At 41.1% G+C, this 21,737-nt stretch overlaps 1 protein-coding gene across 3 annotated transcripts in view; it reads left to right on the top strand.

Moving 5' to 3' along the window:
- The window catches only part of RNF13 (ring finger protein 13), a 103,179-nt gene that overhangs the window by 17,852 nt on the left and 63,590 nt on the right, over nucleotides 1–21,737 (top strand). For 2 of the 3 annotated variants that reach the window (XM_074963782.1, XM_074963784.1), the window contains exon 4: nucleotides 11,825–11,950. In XM_074963782.1, the coding sequence (XP_074819883.1) occupies nucleotides 11,825–11,950 (126 nt within the window). Of the gene's footprint in view, nucleotides 1–3,694; nucleotides 3,728–11,824; nucleotides 11,951–21,737 lie in introns of those variants that run through there. The other variant, XM_074963785.1, reaches the window with a different exon arrangement.

Below are 21,737 nucleotides of genomic sequence, written 5' to 3'. Positions count from 1 at the left end.
CTCTGGGTTAACGGTCAAAGCCCAACACCAAAATCCAAACTAGTACTGAGATATGAATACAAATATAAACAAACACTTCTGGTGAAACTCCAGTGATTTTAGAGAAATTGGCCCCTTTACGGACAAGAACATATAAGTCCCTACCTGAGCAAAGGCCAAATCTACAGCCCCTTGAAGTCAATGGGAATCTTTCCATCTACTTCAGTGGCTTTGCATTAGGTAGAGAATTAGCAATGTACTACTTAATTTATAAATTAGCTGTCCAAAAGCCATCTCAAAGGCACAGCTTTTTGTCTGTGCCTGAGGCCATGCTAAGCTGTACCTGATTTCTTTTTCTTTCCTTTTTTGGGTGCTATAGTCACAGCTGGTAAAGCGCAGAAGAGAGGCTTAATGGGCAGTCACAATCACTGCAAAAAGCAAATTTTGGTGACCTTTTTTGCAGAAGAATTCTTTGTGTGTGCTGTAATCATGAAATGTGAATACAATTTAATATTTCCTGAGATTCCTGAATCTTTTGAATCTGAATCCTACTATTGGATTGCAGCATGTCTTCCTGTTAGCTATTTTCCAGTTTATCTTTTAACATAAATTAGCATTAATGAAACAAGCATCTATATAACTCATAGCTGTAGCTTCTTCAACAATGTTATGTTAGGGCCATAAATGTATTCGGTCCTTCACTTAAAAGGGCTCTAGATTTCTTTGTAGTAAGTTTCTTTATGATGATGATAGAAAGGATTTGTTTTTGCCAGTCTGTAAGAGAATAGGATGCAATGAACACCTAGAGAAATTGTGCTGAGTAAAATCTTGTAGGTCTGTGTGAATAACCTAATGCAATCAAGTACAGTATGCAGACTGTGCTTCGATATGCAGCAGCTAACATATTGCTAGATTTTTCCTTAGTGACAAATTATACCCCGTAGTTCTAGAGTACAAACGAAAGCAAGCCTTCTCTATGCTAAACACCCATTGATTTTAATGGGATGTTTGACTGAAAGACTTGCAGATTTGGATCAAGATTTTTAGTGTGATGTTCTAATGTATTACTAAAAGAAAAGGAGTACTTGTGGCACCTTAGAGACTAACCAATTTATTTGAGCATAAGCTTTCATGAGCTACGATGAAGTGAGCTGTAGCTCACAAAAGCTTATGCTCAAATAAATTGGTTAGTCTAAGGTGCCACAAGTACTCCTTTTCTTTTTGCAAATACCGACTAACATGGCTGTTACTCTGAGACCTAATGTATTACTATAATACTATTATACATAATATCCTTCACAAGTCCAAAGGCACAATATGAAATAATCCTAAAAGCAAGAATAAGCATTAGTACACTAGACTTCTTTAACCTTAACTTAAAATCTGACACTGAATTATTAACAGGGAGCTGTTGCCACAGCCTAGAAGCATAGTTACAGAAAGCTGTAGTTCCTTGTGTTTCAATGTTGGATTTAGAGCACACTGCTTATTCAGACCAGTGTGATGCTAGGGATGCTGTGGTGTGAATGATAACTCAGTAAAATATCCAGGACCATGGCCACTAAGAGCTTCTTATAGAAGTTTAAAAACTGATATGATTTTTGAGAAACTAATGTAACGATATTAATTTAGGACTAATATTCTGAGATAATCCACTGCTCATGCAAATTTGAGCTGCAGCATCTGATATGAGTTACAACCTGTGAACAGCAGAGAGGAAGCCCTACAAAAAGAGAATTATAGTAATCTGATCTTGTGGTGGGTGGGGAAGGGAAATCACTAATTTCCATACCAAGATGTGGCCCTCAGGCCAAAAAGTTTGCCCACCCCGATCTAGGATAATCAAGCCAGGAGCAATAGCACCACAGGGTATAAGAAAAATCTTAGGGTCCATTCCTGCTCCCCCGATGTCAGTGACAAACATCCCATGGATTTAAATAGATACAGGATTGGGCCCGGTGTTAGACAAACTTATCGTAGAACTGGAAGGGACCTCGAGAGGTCATCTAGACCTGTCCCCTGCACTCATGGTAGGGCTAAGTATTATCTAGACCAATGCTTCTCAAGCTATTTTTTTTTTCCAATGTGCGCGCAGACCGGCAGCCGATGGTTTGTGGACCAGCACCAGTCTGCAGACCACCACTCTGAGTAGCACTGATCTAGACCATCCCTGACAGGTGTTTGTCTACCTGCTCTTAAAAATCTCCAATGATGGAGATTCCACAACCTCCCTAGGCAATTTATTCCAATGCTTACCCACCCTGACAGGAAGTTTTTCCTGATGTCCAACCTCAACCTCCCTTGCTGCATTTTAAGCCCATTGCTTCTTAACCACTGAGGACAGGACAAGAACAGAAATTTTTCTCCCTCCTCCTTGTAACAACCTTTTATGTACTTGAAAACTATTATGTCCCCTCTGAGTCTTCTCTTTCCCAGACTAAACAAACCCAATTTTTTCAATCTTCCCTCACAGGTCATGTTTTCTACACCTTTAATCATTTTTGTTGCTCTTCTCTGGACTCTCTCCAGTTTGTCCACATCTTTCCTGAAATGTGGTGCCCAGAACTGGACAATACTCCAGTTGAGGCCTAATCAGCATGAAGTAGAGCAGCAGAATTGCCTCTTGTATCTTGCTTACAGTACTCCTGCTAAAACATCCCAGAATGATGTTTGCTTTTTTTGCAACAGCGTTACACTGTTGACTCATTTAGTTTGTGGTCCACTATAAGCCCCAGATCCCTTTCCGCAGTACTCTTTCCTAGGCAGTCATTTTCCATTTTGTATGCGTGCAACTGATTGTTCCTTCTTAAGTGGAGTACTTTGCATTTGTCAGTTTCATCCTATTTACTTCAGACCATTTCTCCAGTTTGTCCAGATCATTTTGAATTATAATCCTATCCTCCAAAGTACTTGCAACCCCTCCCAGCTTGGTATCATTTGCAGACTTTATAAGTGTACTCTTTATGCCATTGTCTAAATCACTGATGAAGATATTGAACAGAACTGGACCCAGAACTGATCCCTGAGGGACCCTGCTCGTTATGCCCTTCCAGCATGACTGTGAACCACTGATGATTACTCTCTGGGGAAGGTTTTCCAACCAGTTATGCACCCACCTGATAGTAGCTCAATCTAGGTTGCATTTCCCTAGTTTGTTTATGGGAAGGTCATGTGAGACAGTATCAAAAGATTTACTAAAGTCAAGATATACCATGTCTTCTGCTTCCCCCCATCCACAAGGCTTGTTACCCTGTCAAAGAAACCAATTTGTTCTTGGCAAATCCATCCTGACTGTTACTTATCACCTTATTATTTTCTAGATGTTAGCAAATTGATTGCTTAATTATTTGCTCCATTATCTTTCTGGGTACACACTTGATTACATTAAGAAAAACCCCAACCTCCTAATTACTGTGGTCCAGAATGTGGCTAGCCTTTACAGAGCTATACAGTGTGGGAAGGCGCTACTAGGCAGTAAAGAACTTCCTCCCCCATCACATGGATCTGCTCTGCCCCATCCCTACACTGCATTGAAACTAAATATCACAGTTTAGCCTATAGTCAATGGGTGAAAAAAAATGCAGTAGGTGTGTGTGATATAAATTTTAGTAAGTCATCTGATACAATGCCTATAAAACTCACACTCCAAATTACTTCATGTTCACTTGAATAGGAATGGCTTGAAAACTGGCAGAAGTCTCAGAAACAAAGGGCACTAATAAAGGGCAACATGCCACATTGCTGGGAGGTACGTAATGGGGTCCAGCAGGAACTAATGCTTGCTCCCATCTTATTAAATAAGTTAAAATGAAAGAGCAAGGTAATGAAATATATATATGAGATACTAATTGGGAAATGCTGTAAATACTGGAGATGACAGAAATACAAAGGGGTCTAGAGAGGTTACTAACAAGGACAGAAAATGGAAATCAGCTTGGAATAATGCAAGATAATACCTCTGGGGAAAATACATTAAATATCTGTTTCAAATTAAGGAAGCAAGAATCACGAGTGCAGGTTTGTGCTATGTATTCAGGGGAACAGAGAGAGTAATCCTTTTCTCTGAGGCTACAGTATGACGATACCTGGAATGTAGGGAAAACAGACAGAAGAGAAACAAAATGGATTCAAGAGGAGGTGGGAAAAGGGTGATGGAGGAGGGGTGGATTTATGAATAAAAAGATTAGAGAGTGTCAAATAAGCATGTCTCATCATGAGTCTATTTCCAGGTAGACAAACAGGTTATACTTTTAATGTCAGCATCACAATTAAGCAGCCCCTTAACCCAAGCCCTGCAAGCCTGAGTCAGCAGGTATGGGCCAGCTGCAGGTGTCTAACTGCAGTGTAGACATACCTTGTCAAGCCCCTGTACAGGAGTGGGAGGGAAGTCTCTGTAGCATGTACTGCAACGGAAATAGGAGGTGTTGTGTAGTGGACAGGCCAGGGAACCAATGGTTTGAAACAGGGAAGGAATTGTTTTTTCTCTCACCATCCCCCTGGAGCTCAAGGAGGAAATGTCATACAGTCAGACCATTTAAGCAAGGTCTTAGACCATGTGTACACTACTAACCTCACAGCTGTACTGGTACAGCTGTGCCATTGTAAGGTCTCCCATTTAGCCACTCTTTGCTAGCAGGAGAGAGCTCTCCTGCCGGCATAATTAAACCACCTCCCAATGAGCAGCGTTAGCTATGCCCGCAGGAGAGCCTCTCCTGCAGACATAACTCTGTCCACACCAGCACTTTTGTCGTTGAAACTTGTGTCAGTGAGAAGGGTGGCTTTTCTCATACCCCTCACCGATAAATGCTTTACCAACGAGAGTGGTAGTATAGACACCTGCCAGTTGCAAAAGCCATGTCTGCATGGCTTCACAGGAGCCTTTATGCTGGGGTGTGGAAACATAAAACCAAAAACTGACATGGAGGCATAGGGCTTGACTTCTCATTGATTCCCTGGTATCCATGCAAATTCCAAGGGATCTCTAGAGTGGGTGAGCCATCTTCCTTGTGGGGAAACATCCCTCTCTCAACTGAACAACTGGAGAGAAATCTTACAAAAGGAACCTTGTATAAATTCACACACCCCGCCCCATATTTTCTTTTAGGAGGGTGTGACCAGGACTAGTTGTGTTTAAACTAAGATTATGTCTATACATAGCGCTTCAGTGTAGACAATCACTATAGCAACAGGAGGAGTTCTTCCATTGCTGTAGCTAATCTACCTCCCCAAGAGGTGATAGCTAGGTCAATAGAAAAATTCTTCCATCAACCTTCTTCTGTCTACACCGGGGTTAGGCTGGCATAGCTACATCTCTCAGTGTTGTGGATTTTACATCCCTCTGAGATATAGGTATTCTGTTGCAAGTTCAGTGTAGACCAGCCCTGAGATACAGAGAAATTAATTTGCCCAAGGACGTACAATGAGCCGGTGGCAGAGATGAAAAAGAAATAAGGATTCTTAACTTTTGATCCTTTAACCATTAGACAGACTGCTCCTCTTGATTTATTTAAGCCAGTTGCAGATGAGTGATAGGTGTAAACTGTCCTGATCCTTTATTCCTGAAAGTAGTACTGAAACAGTTTCGTTTTTCTGTTTATATTAAGATTATTAAAAATTGCTGTTATAGCTGCTGGAGTAGATTCAAAATGGTGGTAATTATTATTTGATGCTTCTGATCCGGCTTTGTCAGTTGATTTACTGCTTGTAAATATAATTATCAGCTACTGAAATAGCTGGTTCCGAAAAGAGTACAACAAAAGTAGGGAAATTCATCTTTCACTTACAATGGTCCATTCATATGGAATCCTCTCTGGCTGAGAGCCCTTGTATAACAGCTCCTTCATTAAACATTGTTCATGTTAGATTTTTGGTTTTTTGAAACATACCCTTCAATTTCTATATTTGCATGTACTTAACTTTAGCAGCTATTTTTCTGTAATGTAGCCTGGTATGACTTGCCTAAAGCTTCTCTCTAAAAGGAGATTAAAGACACAGATTTATTACTCTAGTTAAAATAAAGTGAATATTTTATAAGCAATTACCTAACAATAATACTTGCTGTATGAATCAGTACCTTTCCATCCATTGCAGTAAACTTGGGGGAACCCAACCTTGGCTTCTTGCACAATGATGCAGAATTTGTAGTGGATATTGCTGATAATAGTTCCAGACAGTGCAATGTGTCTGTCATCACAAACTCAGCAAAGCCCCAATTGCTTAAAGGGACACTAATTTTAAAGATCATATATTTTTCAAAACAAAATATCTTATCTTTAATTAGGATTAAATCTAAAGAATTTTAAAAATCAAATTTACTTTTCATGCTTTTCATATTTTCCTTGGACAATGAAAAAAAATTTGCTTTGGTTTACAGTCTGTTTTGCTTAGTGGAGCTCCTACATTAAAACAATGCTGCAATATTTGGGTTGTAGTACTCTAAAATAATGACATGTTAATGAATGTTGACTTAAAATGGAATTTCTGGAGAATTACTTTTGAAACCTGCATTGTGTTAAATGAGTTCTTGATAAGTTAAATAAACAATCAGTAACAGTAGTTGTTGATTAGACAATTACTTTGAAGAGTTACTATACTATACTTTTTAATTTTAGCCACAAACAATACAGTCCCCTTCTGGAGAGAGACAGAGTTCTGTGAAAATTGAGAGAAGTCCAAGGAACATGTATGAATGATGCTAATAACCTGTAAAAATACAACTTGACCATTGTAACTTCAATTTTCTGACCCACAACAGCACAGCTTCCTATAATTTGCATGTACATGAGAAAAAGAGTAAATGCTTTTATTCTTTTCCTGCTTCTCCTCTTCCCTTCCTACTCTCTTAGGCCTTGTCTACTCTACAAAGTTATGTTGGCAAAAGTTATGCCGCTTTAATTAAAACCACTCTTGCATGTCCACATTAGTTCCTTGTGTCAGAGTGCATCCACCTAACAGCTCGTGCATGGACACAGAGAGCAGTGCACTGTGGTAGCTATCCCACTGCACAACTGGCCACAGGGTGCTTTGGGAAGGGTTTGCAATGCCTTATGGGGCTGGTACAGTGTCACATGATGCAGGTTTCTCAATCCCATGGTTCCAGGAGCATCCTAGATTCATAGATAGTAAGGTCAGAAGGGACCATTATGATGATCTAATCTGACCTCCTGCACAACGCAGGCCACAGAATCTTACCCACCCACTCCTGCAAAAAACCTCTCACCTATGTCTGAGTAGCTATTGAAGTCCTCAAATCGTGGCTTAAAGACTTCAAGGAGCAGAGAATCCTCCAGCAAGTGACCAGTGCCCCATGCTACAGAGGAAGGCGAAAAACCTCCAGGGCCTCTTCCAATCTGCCCTGGAGGAAAATTCCTTCCCGACCCCAAATATGGCAGTCAGCTAAATCCTGAGCATATGGGCAAGATTCACCAGCCAGATACTACAGAAAATTCTTTCCTGGGTAACTCAGATCCCACCCCATTTACCATGAATATTTAAAGATCAATTAATTACCAATCATGTTATCCCATCATACCATCTCCTCCATAAACTTATCGAGTTTAATCTTAAAGCCAGATAGATCTTTTGCCCCCACTGCTTCCCTTGGAAGGCTATTCCAAAACTTCACTCCTCTGATGGTTAGAAACCTTCTTCTAATTTCAAGTCTAAACTTCCTGGTGGCCAGTTTATATCCATTTGTTCTTGTGTCCACATTGGTACTGAGCTTAAATAATTCCTCTCCCTCTCCAGTATTTATCCCTCTGATATATTTATAGAGAGCAATCATATCTCCCCTCAACCTTCTTTTAGTTAGGCTAAACAAGCCAAGCTCCTAGAGTCTCCTTTCCTAAGACAAGTTTTCCATTCCTCGGATCATCCCAGTAGCCCTTCTCTGTACCTGTTCCAGTTTGAATTCATCCTTCTTAAACATGGGAGACCAGAACTGCACATAGTATTCCAGGTGAGGTCTCACCAGTGTCTTGTATAACGGTACTAAAACCTCCTTATCTCTACTGGAAATACCTCTCCTGGTGCATCCCAAGACCGCATTAGCTTTTATCACAGCCATATCACATTGGCGGCTCATAGTCATCCTATGATCAACCAATACTCGAAGGTCTGTCTCCTCCTCCGTTACTTCTAATTGATGTGTCCCCAGCTTATAACTAAAATTCTTGTTATTAATCCCTAAATGCATAACCTTACACTTCTCACTATTAAATTTTATCCTATTACTCCAGTTTACAAGGTCATCCAGATCCTCCTGTATGATATCCCGGTCCTTCTCTAAATTGGCAATACCTCCCAGCTTTGTATCATCCACAAACTTTATTAGCACACTCCCACTTTTTGTGCTGAAGTCAGTAATAAAAAAGATTAAATAGGATTGGTCCCAAAACTGATCCTTGAGGAACTCCACTGGTAACCTCCCTCCAGCCTGACAGTTCACTTTTCAGTAGGACCCGTTGTAGTCTCCCCTTTAACCAATTCCTTATCCACTTTTCAATTTTCATATTGATCTCCATCTTTTCCAATTTAACTAATAATTCCCCATGTGGCACAGTATCAAACGCCTTACTGAAATCTAGGTAAATTAGATCCACTGCGTTTCCTTTATCTAAAAAATCTGTTACTTTCTCAAAGAAGGAGATCAGGTTGGTTTGGCACGATCTACGTTTTGTAAAACCATGTTGTATTTTGTCCCATTTACCATTGACTTCAATGTCCTTAACTACTTTCTCCTTCAAAATTTTTTCCAAGACCTAGCATACTACAGATGTCAAACTAACAGGCCTGTAGTTACCTGGATCACGTTTTTCCCCTTTCTTAAAAATAGGAACTAGGTTAGCAATTCTCCAATCATACAGTACAACCCCTGAGTTTACAGATTCATTAAAAATCCTTGCTAGTGGGCTTGCAATTTTGGGTGCCAATTCCTTTAATAATCCTACTAGATTGTCTGTCTGCTTTTCAACTGAAGTGGGGGGGGGCAGGAAGAGGAGAATGGTGTGTCTGGGGCAGGAGAGAGCGCGCAGGCTGACCGACCTATCCTGGGGGAAGGGGACCCCCCCAACACACACACACACACAGGCCTCCTGCTCGGCTCTACTCCGCACAGCAGTCTCTCCCTAAGCAGCCGACTCTGCCTGCCTACCTACCTATGGTTCTGAGATTCCCTCCAAGTTCTCCCACAGCCTCCTTAACTGCCTGGATTGGCATCCTGAGCAACTGTGTAAGCTCTCCGTGGTGAGGAATGTCAAAGCAGCACAGCAGTCTCTACCCCCCCCCCCCCCCAACCTCCTGTACCCAACAGCAGTCTGCCTGTGGCTGTGTTCCTGGTGCAGGGCAGAACAGGAGCATTCCATGTAAATGATTTGCTCTTTGTTCCCCAAATGGAGCAGCACACTCAGCTGTCAGATACTTCCTGGAGCTTGGAAAGGGGAGGGATGCATGCCTGCAGGGCAGCAGAGGTCAAAACCGTGAGCAGAGCAGTCACTGCAGGCATTGTGGGATAGTAGTGGAAGCCAGTTACATTGACAAAACAAACAGCAGTGTCTACACTGAGGCTTTGTCACTTTAACTTTGTTGCAAAAAGCTTTTTGCCTCTCATTGAGGTAGTTTTATTTTGTCGGCTAAACAGCAGAGGTTTGCCGCCAAAAGTAGTTTTGTGGTATGTGCACCTCTCCTGTTTTGTTGGCAAAAGGCAGCTTACTTTCCCCCTTAGAAACAGAAGGCCTGCAACTATGGAAAGTTACAAAATGAAAGTAAAGTAGAACCTTTTAATGTCCTTATATTAACATTCAAGATTTCCACTATGCTAAAAAGGCTTTAGCATGGCTGACTGTCTGGTATTGCTCTACTATTGATTGCCTAGTGTTACTCTTCTTCTGCCTTGTCCAACAGGCAAACAACATTTTATACTGCTTTAATGATCTTGTACATATCATCATATGGTGAAGCATTATTAATTAAAACCAATTAAAAAAAATTGTCAGACTGGCTTGCCCAGTAAGGTGTAGTCTTGACAATTCATGGATTGAACAAAAAAAAAAAAAAAAAAAAAAATCCACTCAGTACGTTCAAATTATTAATGTTTCAAACAATTCCAGGCACTTTCATTATGTCTTGCTAAGCTTCAGGCTTAAACTTCCTTGTTACCATTAGGAGACATTCAACCTTTATATTTAGAATATAAGGCTGCAAAAAGACAATTTTTAAAAAATTGATTTTTGACATCTGATATAAAAATTGTTACAATAAATTATCTTACAATAGTTTTTTTTTAAATTTTGGACAACATATTCAAGCCTGGATGTCTAAAATTAGGTGCCTAAATCTGTATTAAGGCAGCAAAATAAGCAACCTGCTTCCTCAGAGGTACAAAGTACTTGCAACTCCTAGTGATGTCGAGAAGCAGTAAATACTAAGCACTTCTGAAAATCAATCCTGAAGCGTTTCAAATTCAACACCCAACAATAATTCTGGATTATTTAACACATTTGAAAAATGTTGATTATGATTCTGAACCTGACATTTTCCCTTTAAGGAAATCAAATTAAGATACAGCTCCAATTAGATACAGCTCAGATGGCATCAGTGCCACTGACTTTTTCCACCACCCTTTCAAATACCAGAAGTTCAGGAATGCCAAAATATTGTATTGTATATTGAAAAAAAATCTGTTAGGGCCCAGTTGTTTTCTCTGCTTGATAAGTTCAGGGGACCTAAAGTGGATGAAAATGGTGTATGGGTCACACAAATGAGCTGAAGCAGTTCTGAGGTATATTCCCACTTCCACTGATACTTGGGAAGATCCTCTTCAGATACTCCATGGGATCAAATCTCCATGTTAAGAGTAAAGTGCCAGAGATATGGTTAAGGTTGCTCTCCAGAACATCTTCCACCTTTGCCTGACTTGCAGTGTGAGGTATGCATAGCATTTCTTTCACCATTATCTTATGTTGCTTCCCTATCAGCATTGTGAAACCTTCTCATGAAGTAATAGTCTCTGGGTAGCAGCCAACATGGAACCACGGCAGCTCAAAGAGGGATTAGGGAGTAGTGCCAGGACATTCAACCACTATAAACATGTCTCTGCCCTTGCCAAGGTCCTAAAAACTTCAGGATTTTTCAGTGGATCTTAGAGCATCTGCAGATTAAGAGGGTCACACCCAATCTATGTCCCATGGTGGTGTGCAAACCCAACCTTATGGTGGGACAATCGAAAAGATGCCCCAGGAGTCAACATTCATGAAATTTCCTGGTCCTTTTATGATTTTTCCCTCTTGTGGGGGATGTTATGGCCCTTATCAGAAGTTAAGTGTGCATGCATCACTGCAAACCTTGTAAAAACCTTGCACGTGTAAATGCAAATCTAGTAAGTACTTTCACAAGTATAGAGATGTTCCTTGCCTTCCCTCTTTGGTAGTGCTTGTTGGCTTAGTGTGCCTGTGGTTCTGTTAATTACAGTGAGCAGCCTTAAAAAATTCATCTTGATAATGTTACTGTGCTATGTGCAGTGTTTCCCATACTAAACTATAGATACACTAGAAATACTGAAAATTCTGAAGTGACATTAGTAACTAGTGTAAGCCAACAGGAAAATTAAGGGCAACTAATGTATATATTCAGTTTGACTTTGTGTTTTCTCTGTAACCCCAAGCAGCACTTTGATATTAAAGATCCTATGTAAATAAATAAAATATAATATACAATGTAAAATTCACAGTGATACACGATTGAGCTCCAGGAATTTGCTTGGCTTTCTTTTGAAAGTATGATTTTTCCCTAGCACTTGTGTTGTGTCACATAGAGCTAGAACTGATAGTATGCTGTCACTTTGTTTCAGGGCTTCCTAATAAATTCAAAACCAGAGAATGCATGTGAGCCCATAGCACCTCCACCACTAGAAGACAACTTCTCTCGTGCTTTCATTGTGTTAATCAGAAGACTTGACTGCAATTTCGATGTTAAGGTAGGCCTCTTTCATTTTAAAGGTTTGTAAAATTTAAAGCTGCTGGTATTTCTGAATGATGGCCATAGTTAATGTCAAAAAGGGCTCTCCCTGACGCATGAAATGAAAGAGTCGCAGAATCTAGAGGCAGGCTACAGTAATAATAGATGTTGGTTAATTTGTGGCTTTTCACTTATAATATTAAACTTCATGTTATTTTATGCACCGTTTGTTCAGGAAGTAACATCTATAGCCAGTAAGGATTGACGAATCTAAAGTGAAAGGCTCTCCATTTGTGAGGTTGGAAAGTTAGAGACTAGAATTATTTGTTTTGGTGAATATCTAGCTTTAATATTTATTACTTTGATAGAGTGAAAATGGGCCCACTATATGGGGCAACAAGGACATGCTAGCCTCTTGGGCCTTCTCGGCCCTACCAAAAATGGTTCATGTAATTTGCCACTGATTTTCATAGGATAAAACAGGGTTCAGGCATTTTTACCACCATGTGGTTTGTTCAGAGCATGGTTATGTGATACAGGAGTTAAAACTCCTGAACTCTGTCCACAGTATAGTTTCCACTGTTGCTAGTGCTGGCAATGAATTGTGGTCCTATATTTACTAGTATAGAGGCAGGCTTTCTGTCTTGTAACCTGGCTCTGTACCAGACAGACTTCCACAAGAACTTCACAGGTTTAATATAAAATCTTGCCCCCTTCTGTGTATATGTTGTAGTAGGGGCAGAAGGTAGATATAGCCACTTCCTTCTCACCCCTATGCAGCTTCAGGACAAGATTACAAGAACATTATATTGGGGGAAACAAGCTACTGCTTTTACTAGTATGTTACAACCTCAAGGGGATGTGATCTGCTAGCTTGGGGAAGTCAGGCCTCAGGTTCCTGGATGCATGCTGCAGTATGCAGTACTAGCTGCTTATGTGTTCTACTCCTTTTTGGAGCAGCAGCAAGGACACTCAAGAACATATTTTTCCCCCTGGCCACCCTGAGTGATCCTGTCCTGAGCTGAAGAGAAGGTTCTAGTGCTGAATGTATCATCAGACCCACCATGCCATTTGCCTTTACATCACTCCTAGGACTTAGAGCAGAATTTAGTCCTTAATACCTGCATTCTTACATGCTGTAAGAATTGGTGAAAAATTAAGTAATTGGTTAAAGTTTGGTGTAAGACAAAGGGGCATCATGATGTTCTTAAATTGGACCTTAAGAATGGCAAACAAGTTGGAGAAAAATGGTGGGGGCTGGAGCACCCACTGGCAGCCCCCCTACCAGCAGCCCCATCACCCCCCGCCACCTGCCCGCCACAATCAGCTCTTTTGCGGCGAACAAAAGGATAATGGGGAGAGGAGCAAGGATGTGGCGCACTCGGGGGTGGGGGTGGAACAGGGCGGGAAAAGATGGGGCTGGGGGGGCAGGGGGTCGAGCACCCCCTGGCACAATGGAAAGTCTGCACCTATGAGTTGGAGGGTGTGATGTTGGGTGATCTGGAGTGAAGTTCCTTAGCTTACACAGATGACATTGTATAAATGGCAAACATGTTTGAATTAATGATACTCTTCGCTACCTCTGTAAATTGGTGTAGTCAGCTTGGACTTACAACCACTTCATCATCTTGGCATTTATTTTGTCTTGGAAAAGGGACAATAGATAAAGTATTGAAATGCAACAGTGAAGTCTCAGAACAAGTAAAATCTTGTGTACCTAGGAAGCTTGATAAGTGCCGATAGTTCCAGCAACGATGTGGTTAAAAGGAGATGTGCTGATAAAAATAGTACGTTTGGTATCAAAGTGAAAATTTATCAAACCAGTGTACTAACAGTATTACTCTGTGGTGTAGAAGCAGTTGCATTAAATGAAAACAGACATCAGAAGGCCGGAGGCAGTAGAGATGAGAGTTATTCAGAAGATGTCAGGTGTAAAGCGGAATGATTTTAAGACAAATAAAGTCAGAAGGAGAGTAGGATGTGAAGTCAGCATAAGGGATTAACTGCATTCAAAAACATAATAGTGGGGACGCTATAGAAGACAAACAGATGATAGAATGTTAAAAGAGATTGTGTGAAAACAACCAAGACAGTCAGATCTAGAGGCTGACCACTGACTAGATAATGAGACATACACAGGAACATGACCTGGCTGGGTATAATGGAGGAATAAACCATGACCAGGAATGAATGGTGACATCATGCTGCTCTGTGTCTGAAAAGATGCTTTGATGAGAAGACTTTTACATTTTATTGGTGTAATAAAAGTAAAAATGTGCATTAAGACTGTTACTAAATTTAGTTGAGCAAATTGTTTTCTGTGGTTACATGTATGCAGCTTCCATTGCAGTCAGTGGGCCAGATCTTGGGCCCACTGGAGTCGATGGGTATTTTGCCATTGTGTTCTACATGATAAGAATTTGGTCTAGTGAGTGTTTTTGCATGCATATATAGGGCAGAATTTGTTCTTATAAGTATCACTGTACTTATGTCACTGGTAAAGTTGCTACCTAATCTCTAAGTATATATTTAGCAAAGAGAAGGTATTTATCGCAAGATAGTCAGATACTTTTCAACATTTATATTGATTTCCTGATTATGGTTTCATTATCACGTGTTTTCACAAGCAGTAACTAACCTCATTTAAAAGGATTTCTGTACTGGTGTTGAGATATGCTGTGCTAACCCCTAGAGGCAATAAGGGGGGCTCCATAGTTACTAAAAAGTTATCAGGAGATTTGAGGATATGGCAGAAACAACTAGAGATTAAGAACAGAACATTTTGCCAGTTATTGTTGAAATCTGTAATTCTACTGCAACTGGGATGTAATGTTGGAACGAGTCAGTGAATTTATGGCCCTTTTTTTAAAAAAAAAAATGCTATTCTGTATTTGCAGACAGATGGTAAAAATTGTGTTACTTTTTCTCCATTTAATCCATGTCTTCCCCATCCCTCTTATTCTCTTGCCACCAGTAGACACAGCAACTGCTAAGAGTCATCTTGCTAGTTATAACTATAGCCTTTTGTGCAGGTGTTCCCAAACTTTCATAGTGTGGACCATGTCTTAATAGAGAGATTTTCTCATCGACCTCAAGTCATCCTTCTGTTCACCATTGTGCTGACCACCCACCTCTTCATTTGCTACTGCATGACATCTCTGTGCAATTCCAGCAATTTTGTAAATGGAAAAATATTAACTCTTGGTAACGGGTCACTATTAGATGCATCAAGTGTTTTGTCCCTTTGAAAAAACTTAATCAGGCTCTTAATTTCATCTCCTTCCCATCTATTCTTTTTCCCTCGCCTCCTGCCCTTGGCTCTTTGCTGACTAGTCCTCCACTCCCCCCGCATATACTTTTCTGCCACCTTGTTCCCCCTGCTCTCCTTGTCATACTGCTCAGCCACCTGGTCCTCTCTTGCCCACTGCTCCATACAGTCGTCACCCTTAAATTTGTCAATTATCTTTGACACCTAAATAACTTTACTCCAATATTTGCAGTATTCAGGATATTTGCTATAGTAAATATAGGGAAATGCATTGGAATATTGCCTCTGCCTACTTGTTTTCAGCTGTTTCTTCAGGACTCCAAACTCTTCTTTGCAATCCTGAAGATGCAATGAGAGCCAACACAATTTTTTAAATATGTTGCCTATAATTTCTAATCTCACACAAAATGGAGCAAAAATTCTTTTTAGGGAAGAATGTTCATGGATGGCAGTGCCCTAAGTAATGGTTTAATTCCTCCACAATGAGTGCACAGAATTGGTTGCAGATCAGCAAACTGAGAAGCCTATACTCAAGCAAGAGTCCATATACTTCAGGAATTGGCAACTACATTGTGTCATCCTCTCCCCACCTCCCGGTCCTTTGGGGCATTGGGTGTTGTTAAGCTGCAGCAGCCCAGCAGAAGTGGTATGGAGCATTCTATCTGTGTAGGTAAACATGGGCAGAATGGTAGGTAGCAGGGTAATCTTTGCTATGCCTGATTTAGAAAGGAGGATGGATGGATGATTTCAAGGCCTAACAGGACCATTGTGAGAGTCTTATCTGGCCCTCTGTATAACACAAACTATAGAACTTGCCCCAAAAGAATTCCTACAGTATATGTCTTGAAGAAAAACATTCAATCTTCATTTAAAAAATTGTCAGTGACTGAAACTCCACCACAACCCTTGGTAAATTGTTCCAATGGTTAGTTACTCTCACTGCTAAAAATTTACACCTTATTTCCAATATGAATTTGTCTAGCTTCAGCCTCCACCCATCGGATCATGTTATACCTTTCTCTGCTAGATTGAAGAGAAACCCATTATTAAATATTTGTTCCTGTAGTGGTTTATCAGCGGGGATTCCTCACCCTCCGGGTCCGTAGGAGGCCACTCTGACTCTGTTCATCGCCTACTGTGGGGAATTAATGGGGCGACAGTAGTCTACAACTGGGTCTATAGCACGGGCCTGTGGTCAGGGGCTGAGCAACAAACACAGTCAGGGAGCCCAGGCCCTTAGTCAGGACAGGGCACTAAGAGTCTATAGCTCAGGCCTTGTTCAGGGTCGAGCAGCAAGGGGTTTAGGCATCCTAGCTCCAGCGGATGGCTGATAAGCACTGGCTGCTCAGCCTAGAGAGGGGGAGACCACCACCCCAGGATTGGGGTGGCAGGGGGGACATAGGCCCACCCACTCCACTGTGTCTCAGCCCAGGGCCCAAACAGTGGCAGAGGGGTCTGCTACTGGGTGAGCAGGGATCCTGACCACAACACGCTGACTGGATTTACGGCAACAACGCAGCTAGACTAGGGATAGCTGTCCCTGGGCCACTTCCTAACTCCCCTTCAGGTTGTACCTGGGTTAGTAGAGGGTTGTCCAGATTGTCCGGGTAGAAGGTCTGCGGTAGTCCTGATAACTTCTCCAAAGACGGGTTGGCGTATGGCTCCAGCCAGTTCTCAGCTCCACAGCAGTCTCCCAACCCAGGAGCAAGCAGGAGGCATCTGGCTCCTCCAGCAGCTGCAGCCCAACTGAGCTACCAGACCCACCTTTTATACTTCCTGTCCTTCCCATGACTTCCGGTGGGAGGGGTAAATCCAGCCTGGCTTCACCCACCAGAGCTCAGTGAGGGACTCCTCACTCTCCAGGTCCATGGGAGGCCACTCCAGCTCACTACAGTTCCCCATAAAGATAGTTATAGACTGTAATCAAGTCACTTCTTAACCTTCTCTTTAAGCTAAATAGATTGTGACACTCAAGGAGTCCAATAAGGCCTGGTTTCTAACCCTTTAATTATTCTTGTGGCTCTTCTATGAACCCCTTCCAATTTATCAACATCCTTCTTGAATTGTGGACATTAGAACTGGACACAGTATTCCAGCCACAGTTGCACCAGTGCCAAATACAGAAGTAGGAGCGTCTCCACCTTTCCCACTACCACTCACGCTTATTGCCACAGACTAGTAGTTGGCATACATGGATGACAAGGCCCAGATTTATTCTGTTAGGACCAAATCCTGTAGCCACAAAAGTCAGTGGCAAAACTCCCAGGGATTACAGTGGGACCAGAATCCGGCCCTTGAATAATAAACAAGGGAGACTGTTTTCTGCCTGGGCAGAAAAAAATCTGGGGTTCAGAGCTAACACAAGGAGAAGAGTTTTGAGTGCTGGTGCAATGCAATCATGATGGAGAGGACTAAAAAAGAAAAAATTGCATTAGGTATTTGTATTGTAATAGTAAAAACTATTGTCAAAGCATTAAAAGTGCAGCTGAGCTAGTACACAGAGTCAGACAAAGTGCTTAGTAGCTGCAGAGAGCCCACAAATCCCATCAACTTCGGCTGTGGACTACACTGCTCAAAATTTAGCTTATTAAGTTTACAAAAGGCAAAATCTGCAAACATTTACTGTTGAAAACTCTAAGTGTCTGCACTTCTTTTAAATAGATATTTGAAAAAGAATATACATCAGTGTAACATTAGTGGAAATCAACTAATGTACTCCGTTTTGAAACTCTGTGGTTTACAGTTAAAATGATTGCTTTGTCATCTGCAGATAAGTTTGACTTGTTCATTTTCAGGAGCTCATTAAGGCAAAGATTTTTCTCTTCATTCCTCCTGTTGCCGGCACCCAGTGCCGAGAGACAAAACAAAAGCAGGGTTTGGTTTGGTACTCGGTGTGCTTCACCCAATAATCACAACGGGGTGGAAAAGCAGAAAAGTTTATTTGAAGCTTCAAAAAGGTACAGGGAGAATAGAATCTCAAATCCTGTACACAGAGCAGGAAGTTACACAGGCTTTTATACATCCTTTCTTCAGCATACTTATCCAATAGCAAGCTGCCCTAAGTATCCATATAGCCAGCCAATCCAGTTACCAGCTAGTTCCCTTGTTTTTTGTATCATTTGTTAAACTATACATAAAGCTGCTCTATTCAGCATTTTTCTTCCATATCTGCCCTGTTTGGCCTTGTTTAGTTTCAGGCAGTCTGACTCTGCAACATATTGTTGCAGATCCTCAGCATAACTGCTGTGAGTGCCTCCAGGCGGGGGGGCCAAGGACACTTGGGCCTAGTACACAAAGCTGCTGCGAGTGCCTCCAGGCGGGGGAGTGGGGCCCAAGGACACTTGGGCCTAGTGCGAGGGGGCTTCATCGATACTCGTGGTCTTCCAACCCCTCGAGTTACCTAGTGGCCATGCCCCAGTGTCCCCAACACTCCAAAACATCTTAATTGTACTGACAGGTTTCAGAGTAGCAGCCGTGTTAGTCTGTATTCGCAAAAAGAAAAGGAGTACTTGTGGCACCTTAGAGACTAACAAATTTATTTGAGCATAAGCTTTCGTGCGATGAAGTGAGCTGTAGTTCACAAAAGCTTATGCTCAAATAAATTTGTTAGTCTCTAAGGTGCCACAAGTACTCCTTTTCTTAATTGTACTGGTATGTGAAGCCCTATTATAGCAAAATCTGTTAGTGATTATTTTAAAATCTTTTGATATAAAACATTTACTGTGGTTCTGTTATTCTGTTGCCTTCCACTATATTCCAGGACCATGAACAACATTATAGATAACAGTGATTGGTGGCATGTGTTTTCATAGATGCCACACTTTAAACTTTTCCTTTACAGCACCCATTCTGACCTGTAATTATGGATGCAAAAGTGTAATTTGTGATGTGATATACAATATTTAAACACAAGTGTACGTTCTCTATTCAGTACATCCTGGGCCTGTTTTGATGATCACATTTTAGACATGAATCAGAAGGAGACCACCTTTCATTTAGGGAAAATGTTCTTCCATGGCAAAAGAATTTTTTTTCAGAAAGTTGCAGTGCCTTAGTGCGATATTGAATTGCACTCTTTGCTTTTGTTGGTGAACATTATTAACATTAGGACAGATTGTACTCGGTCAATATGTTTTCTGCCTTCCACTCTCCTTTTTTTTTTTAAAGCCTCTTTCAAAATGGCAAGTCATAGATCAATGGAAATATCAAAGTTTGTCACGGAAGTTTTAAAGGAACACTTATAGGAATGCTTTGAGATGGAATAATTTCATGTAACCTAATCTAGTATGATCTTCAACCAGTAGATAGGTGTCTCTCATGCCTTGTTTCGGAACAGGTGGCATTTTGATCCTGACAGATAATCTTGTCTTAGTAATGAAATCTTTAGACGCTACTGAATGTCTTAAGATTTTTGTTGGCAAAAAAATAGTAGCATTCATTTGCAGTTCCACTCCCCATGCTCTTACCTACTGCTGCTTTATTTTTGTGTTTTTAAAAGGTTGTCTGGTTTTCTTTCAAGAATCTTATAAACAATATATTGAAGAAGTTGTTCAGAGCTATTCTACTCAAGAGGTCAATAAAGGTTACAGTCAAAGGTTTTGTTCATTGACCTTTTCAGATTCCTTTTACATTTGGCTGCCCATGGAATGTTTGGATTCTTCAGTCTTTGCTATTTTTAACATTCATTTCTTTTGCTAAGGTGTAGGTGGCCATCTTGTCTGAAGATTGCACTAGTAACCAGAATAAACTCTGATTTACTAACTTCTGTAACCTGTCCTGTGCAATGACTTAAATTCCATGCTAATTTTTATTTGGTTGGAAACACCAGGGCTAATCTTGTTTGGATCTACATTGGTATACATATAGACACAGTCCAGTCTACGGTGGTATCTGTCTCACCACTGGCCATTAATTTTATTGTATGTATTATTTCGGTTATGGTACTTACGTAGGTAGACTTATTTATTTACCCTGCTATCTGGTACAATCTTATTATCTGGGATCCTAAAGTTTCCAGTGTTCAGACTGGCCCTAATCCTCAGCTATTCCACACTGGTGCTTAACAGGAACAGGGAGGCTGCAAAGGTGGTTTTGTTCTTTAAATAATCTCTGTGGTCCTCACATTCTGGAACTTCAATATCAATTAAAGCAACCTGAGGGCTTCTCTATCTTATATATAGGCCCTAGAATGCAGAGAATACTCAAAGTACAGTGTACTCCCACCCCCTCCTCTCCTTTCCTTTCCCTATCCCTGACATGCTTCCTGTAGTTGGAGTGGTCCTGCTTTAGAGCTGCTCCAGCAGCTCCTACATTGTACGGAAGCCCCTTTATGCAGAGGGTATTCCCCAGGAACTGTTTCCTCCCTGATTTAAAAACCCTGTTTTGTTTCCAGATTGGTATAGAGGCTTAGCACTGCAGAGAGATGGGGCCACTGTCTTTAAGATCACATGGATCGGTCCCAGAATCTTTTATATTTTGTTTACATTCTTCCTCTGAGCAGCATCAATGGATTGTCATATTTCCATATCTGGTACCGAAACGCGTATGTTGATCCAACAGACTGCATGATCTAAACTAAACTGCGTGATCATCTTTCCAGTATTGAGACTTGGAAGTCTGATGATTTTCTTACTGAATCTGGCAGGACTGAACTCTTATTTGTAAGCCCCTTTAAGTTCAGGTAATTATTTAGCTTCCTTGGTTAGTTCCATGGGGTAGTAATAGAGTTTCATTCTCCTTATTTTCAAAGTTGATAATTTTTTATTGTGAACCTCTCTTTTAGACTCACATTAGCTAGAGCATCTGTCAAAGCCTGATCCCTGTTCTTCCAGTGAAGGAATGTTGTTGATATTCAGTGAAGCATTGATCCTCCAAGCAGCAGGGAATACTAATTTCACTGTGATAGCTTCCCTGTCAACCATCTTGTTGTAAGACTGCACAGCCTGCCTGTCTCACTGAGAAAGTGACAAGGCCCCAAACTGAGTGAGAAGGTAACAGATAGGGACAGCACAGGAGAATTTGAACTGAGTGGAGCTAGGCACTGAGAAGGCACAGGCTCTTAATGTAATTGTTAATAGGTTGCTAGACTGACAAACTAAAACCTCTATAGAAGTAATAATGTTTTTTCCTGAAAAATTAATAGACCAAAAATTTAAAATGTTAACTGTCTACTCAGAGTTAAAAGCCAGTCTTATTATGAAGGTGGAAGACTAGCAGCAGGTTAATTAGGGATTGGAGTTGTACAGAATCGTGTACAGAATGTACAACTAGGTGCTTTGCAGCTAAGTGGTGTACGTATGCATCTGGTGCAAGCAGGTCACAGCCCTCAGTGCCCATGTACGGCATCTTGAGTTCAAAGTTACTGAAGACACAGAATTGGACTGAACTGTTTATAACCATCACAGATCCTAGTGAATGCCCTTCTGGGCCACCCACTAGGACTGCTGTGAGGAGAATCCAAGCTTCTGTGCTCTGGATTCCCTAGAGTGTTTCATGCTTCTGGAGCCTGAATGGAGTCTAGCCACTGCCCCAAGCTGGG

The sequence above is a fragment of the Natator depressus genome, chromosome 9 (genome assembly GCF_965152275.1).
Source record: "Natator depressus isolate rNatDep1 chromosome 9, rNatDep2.hap1, whole genome shotgun sequence".
NCBI lineage: Eukaryota > Metazoa > Chordata > Testudines > Cheloniidae > Natator > Natator depressus.
This window is presented reverse-complemented; position numbering and strand designations above follow the sequence as displayed.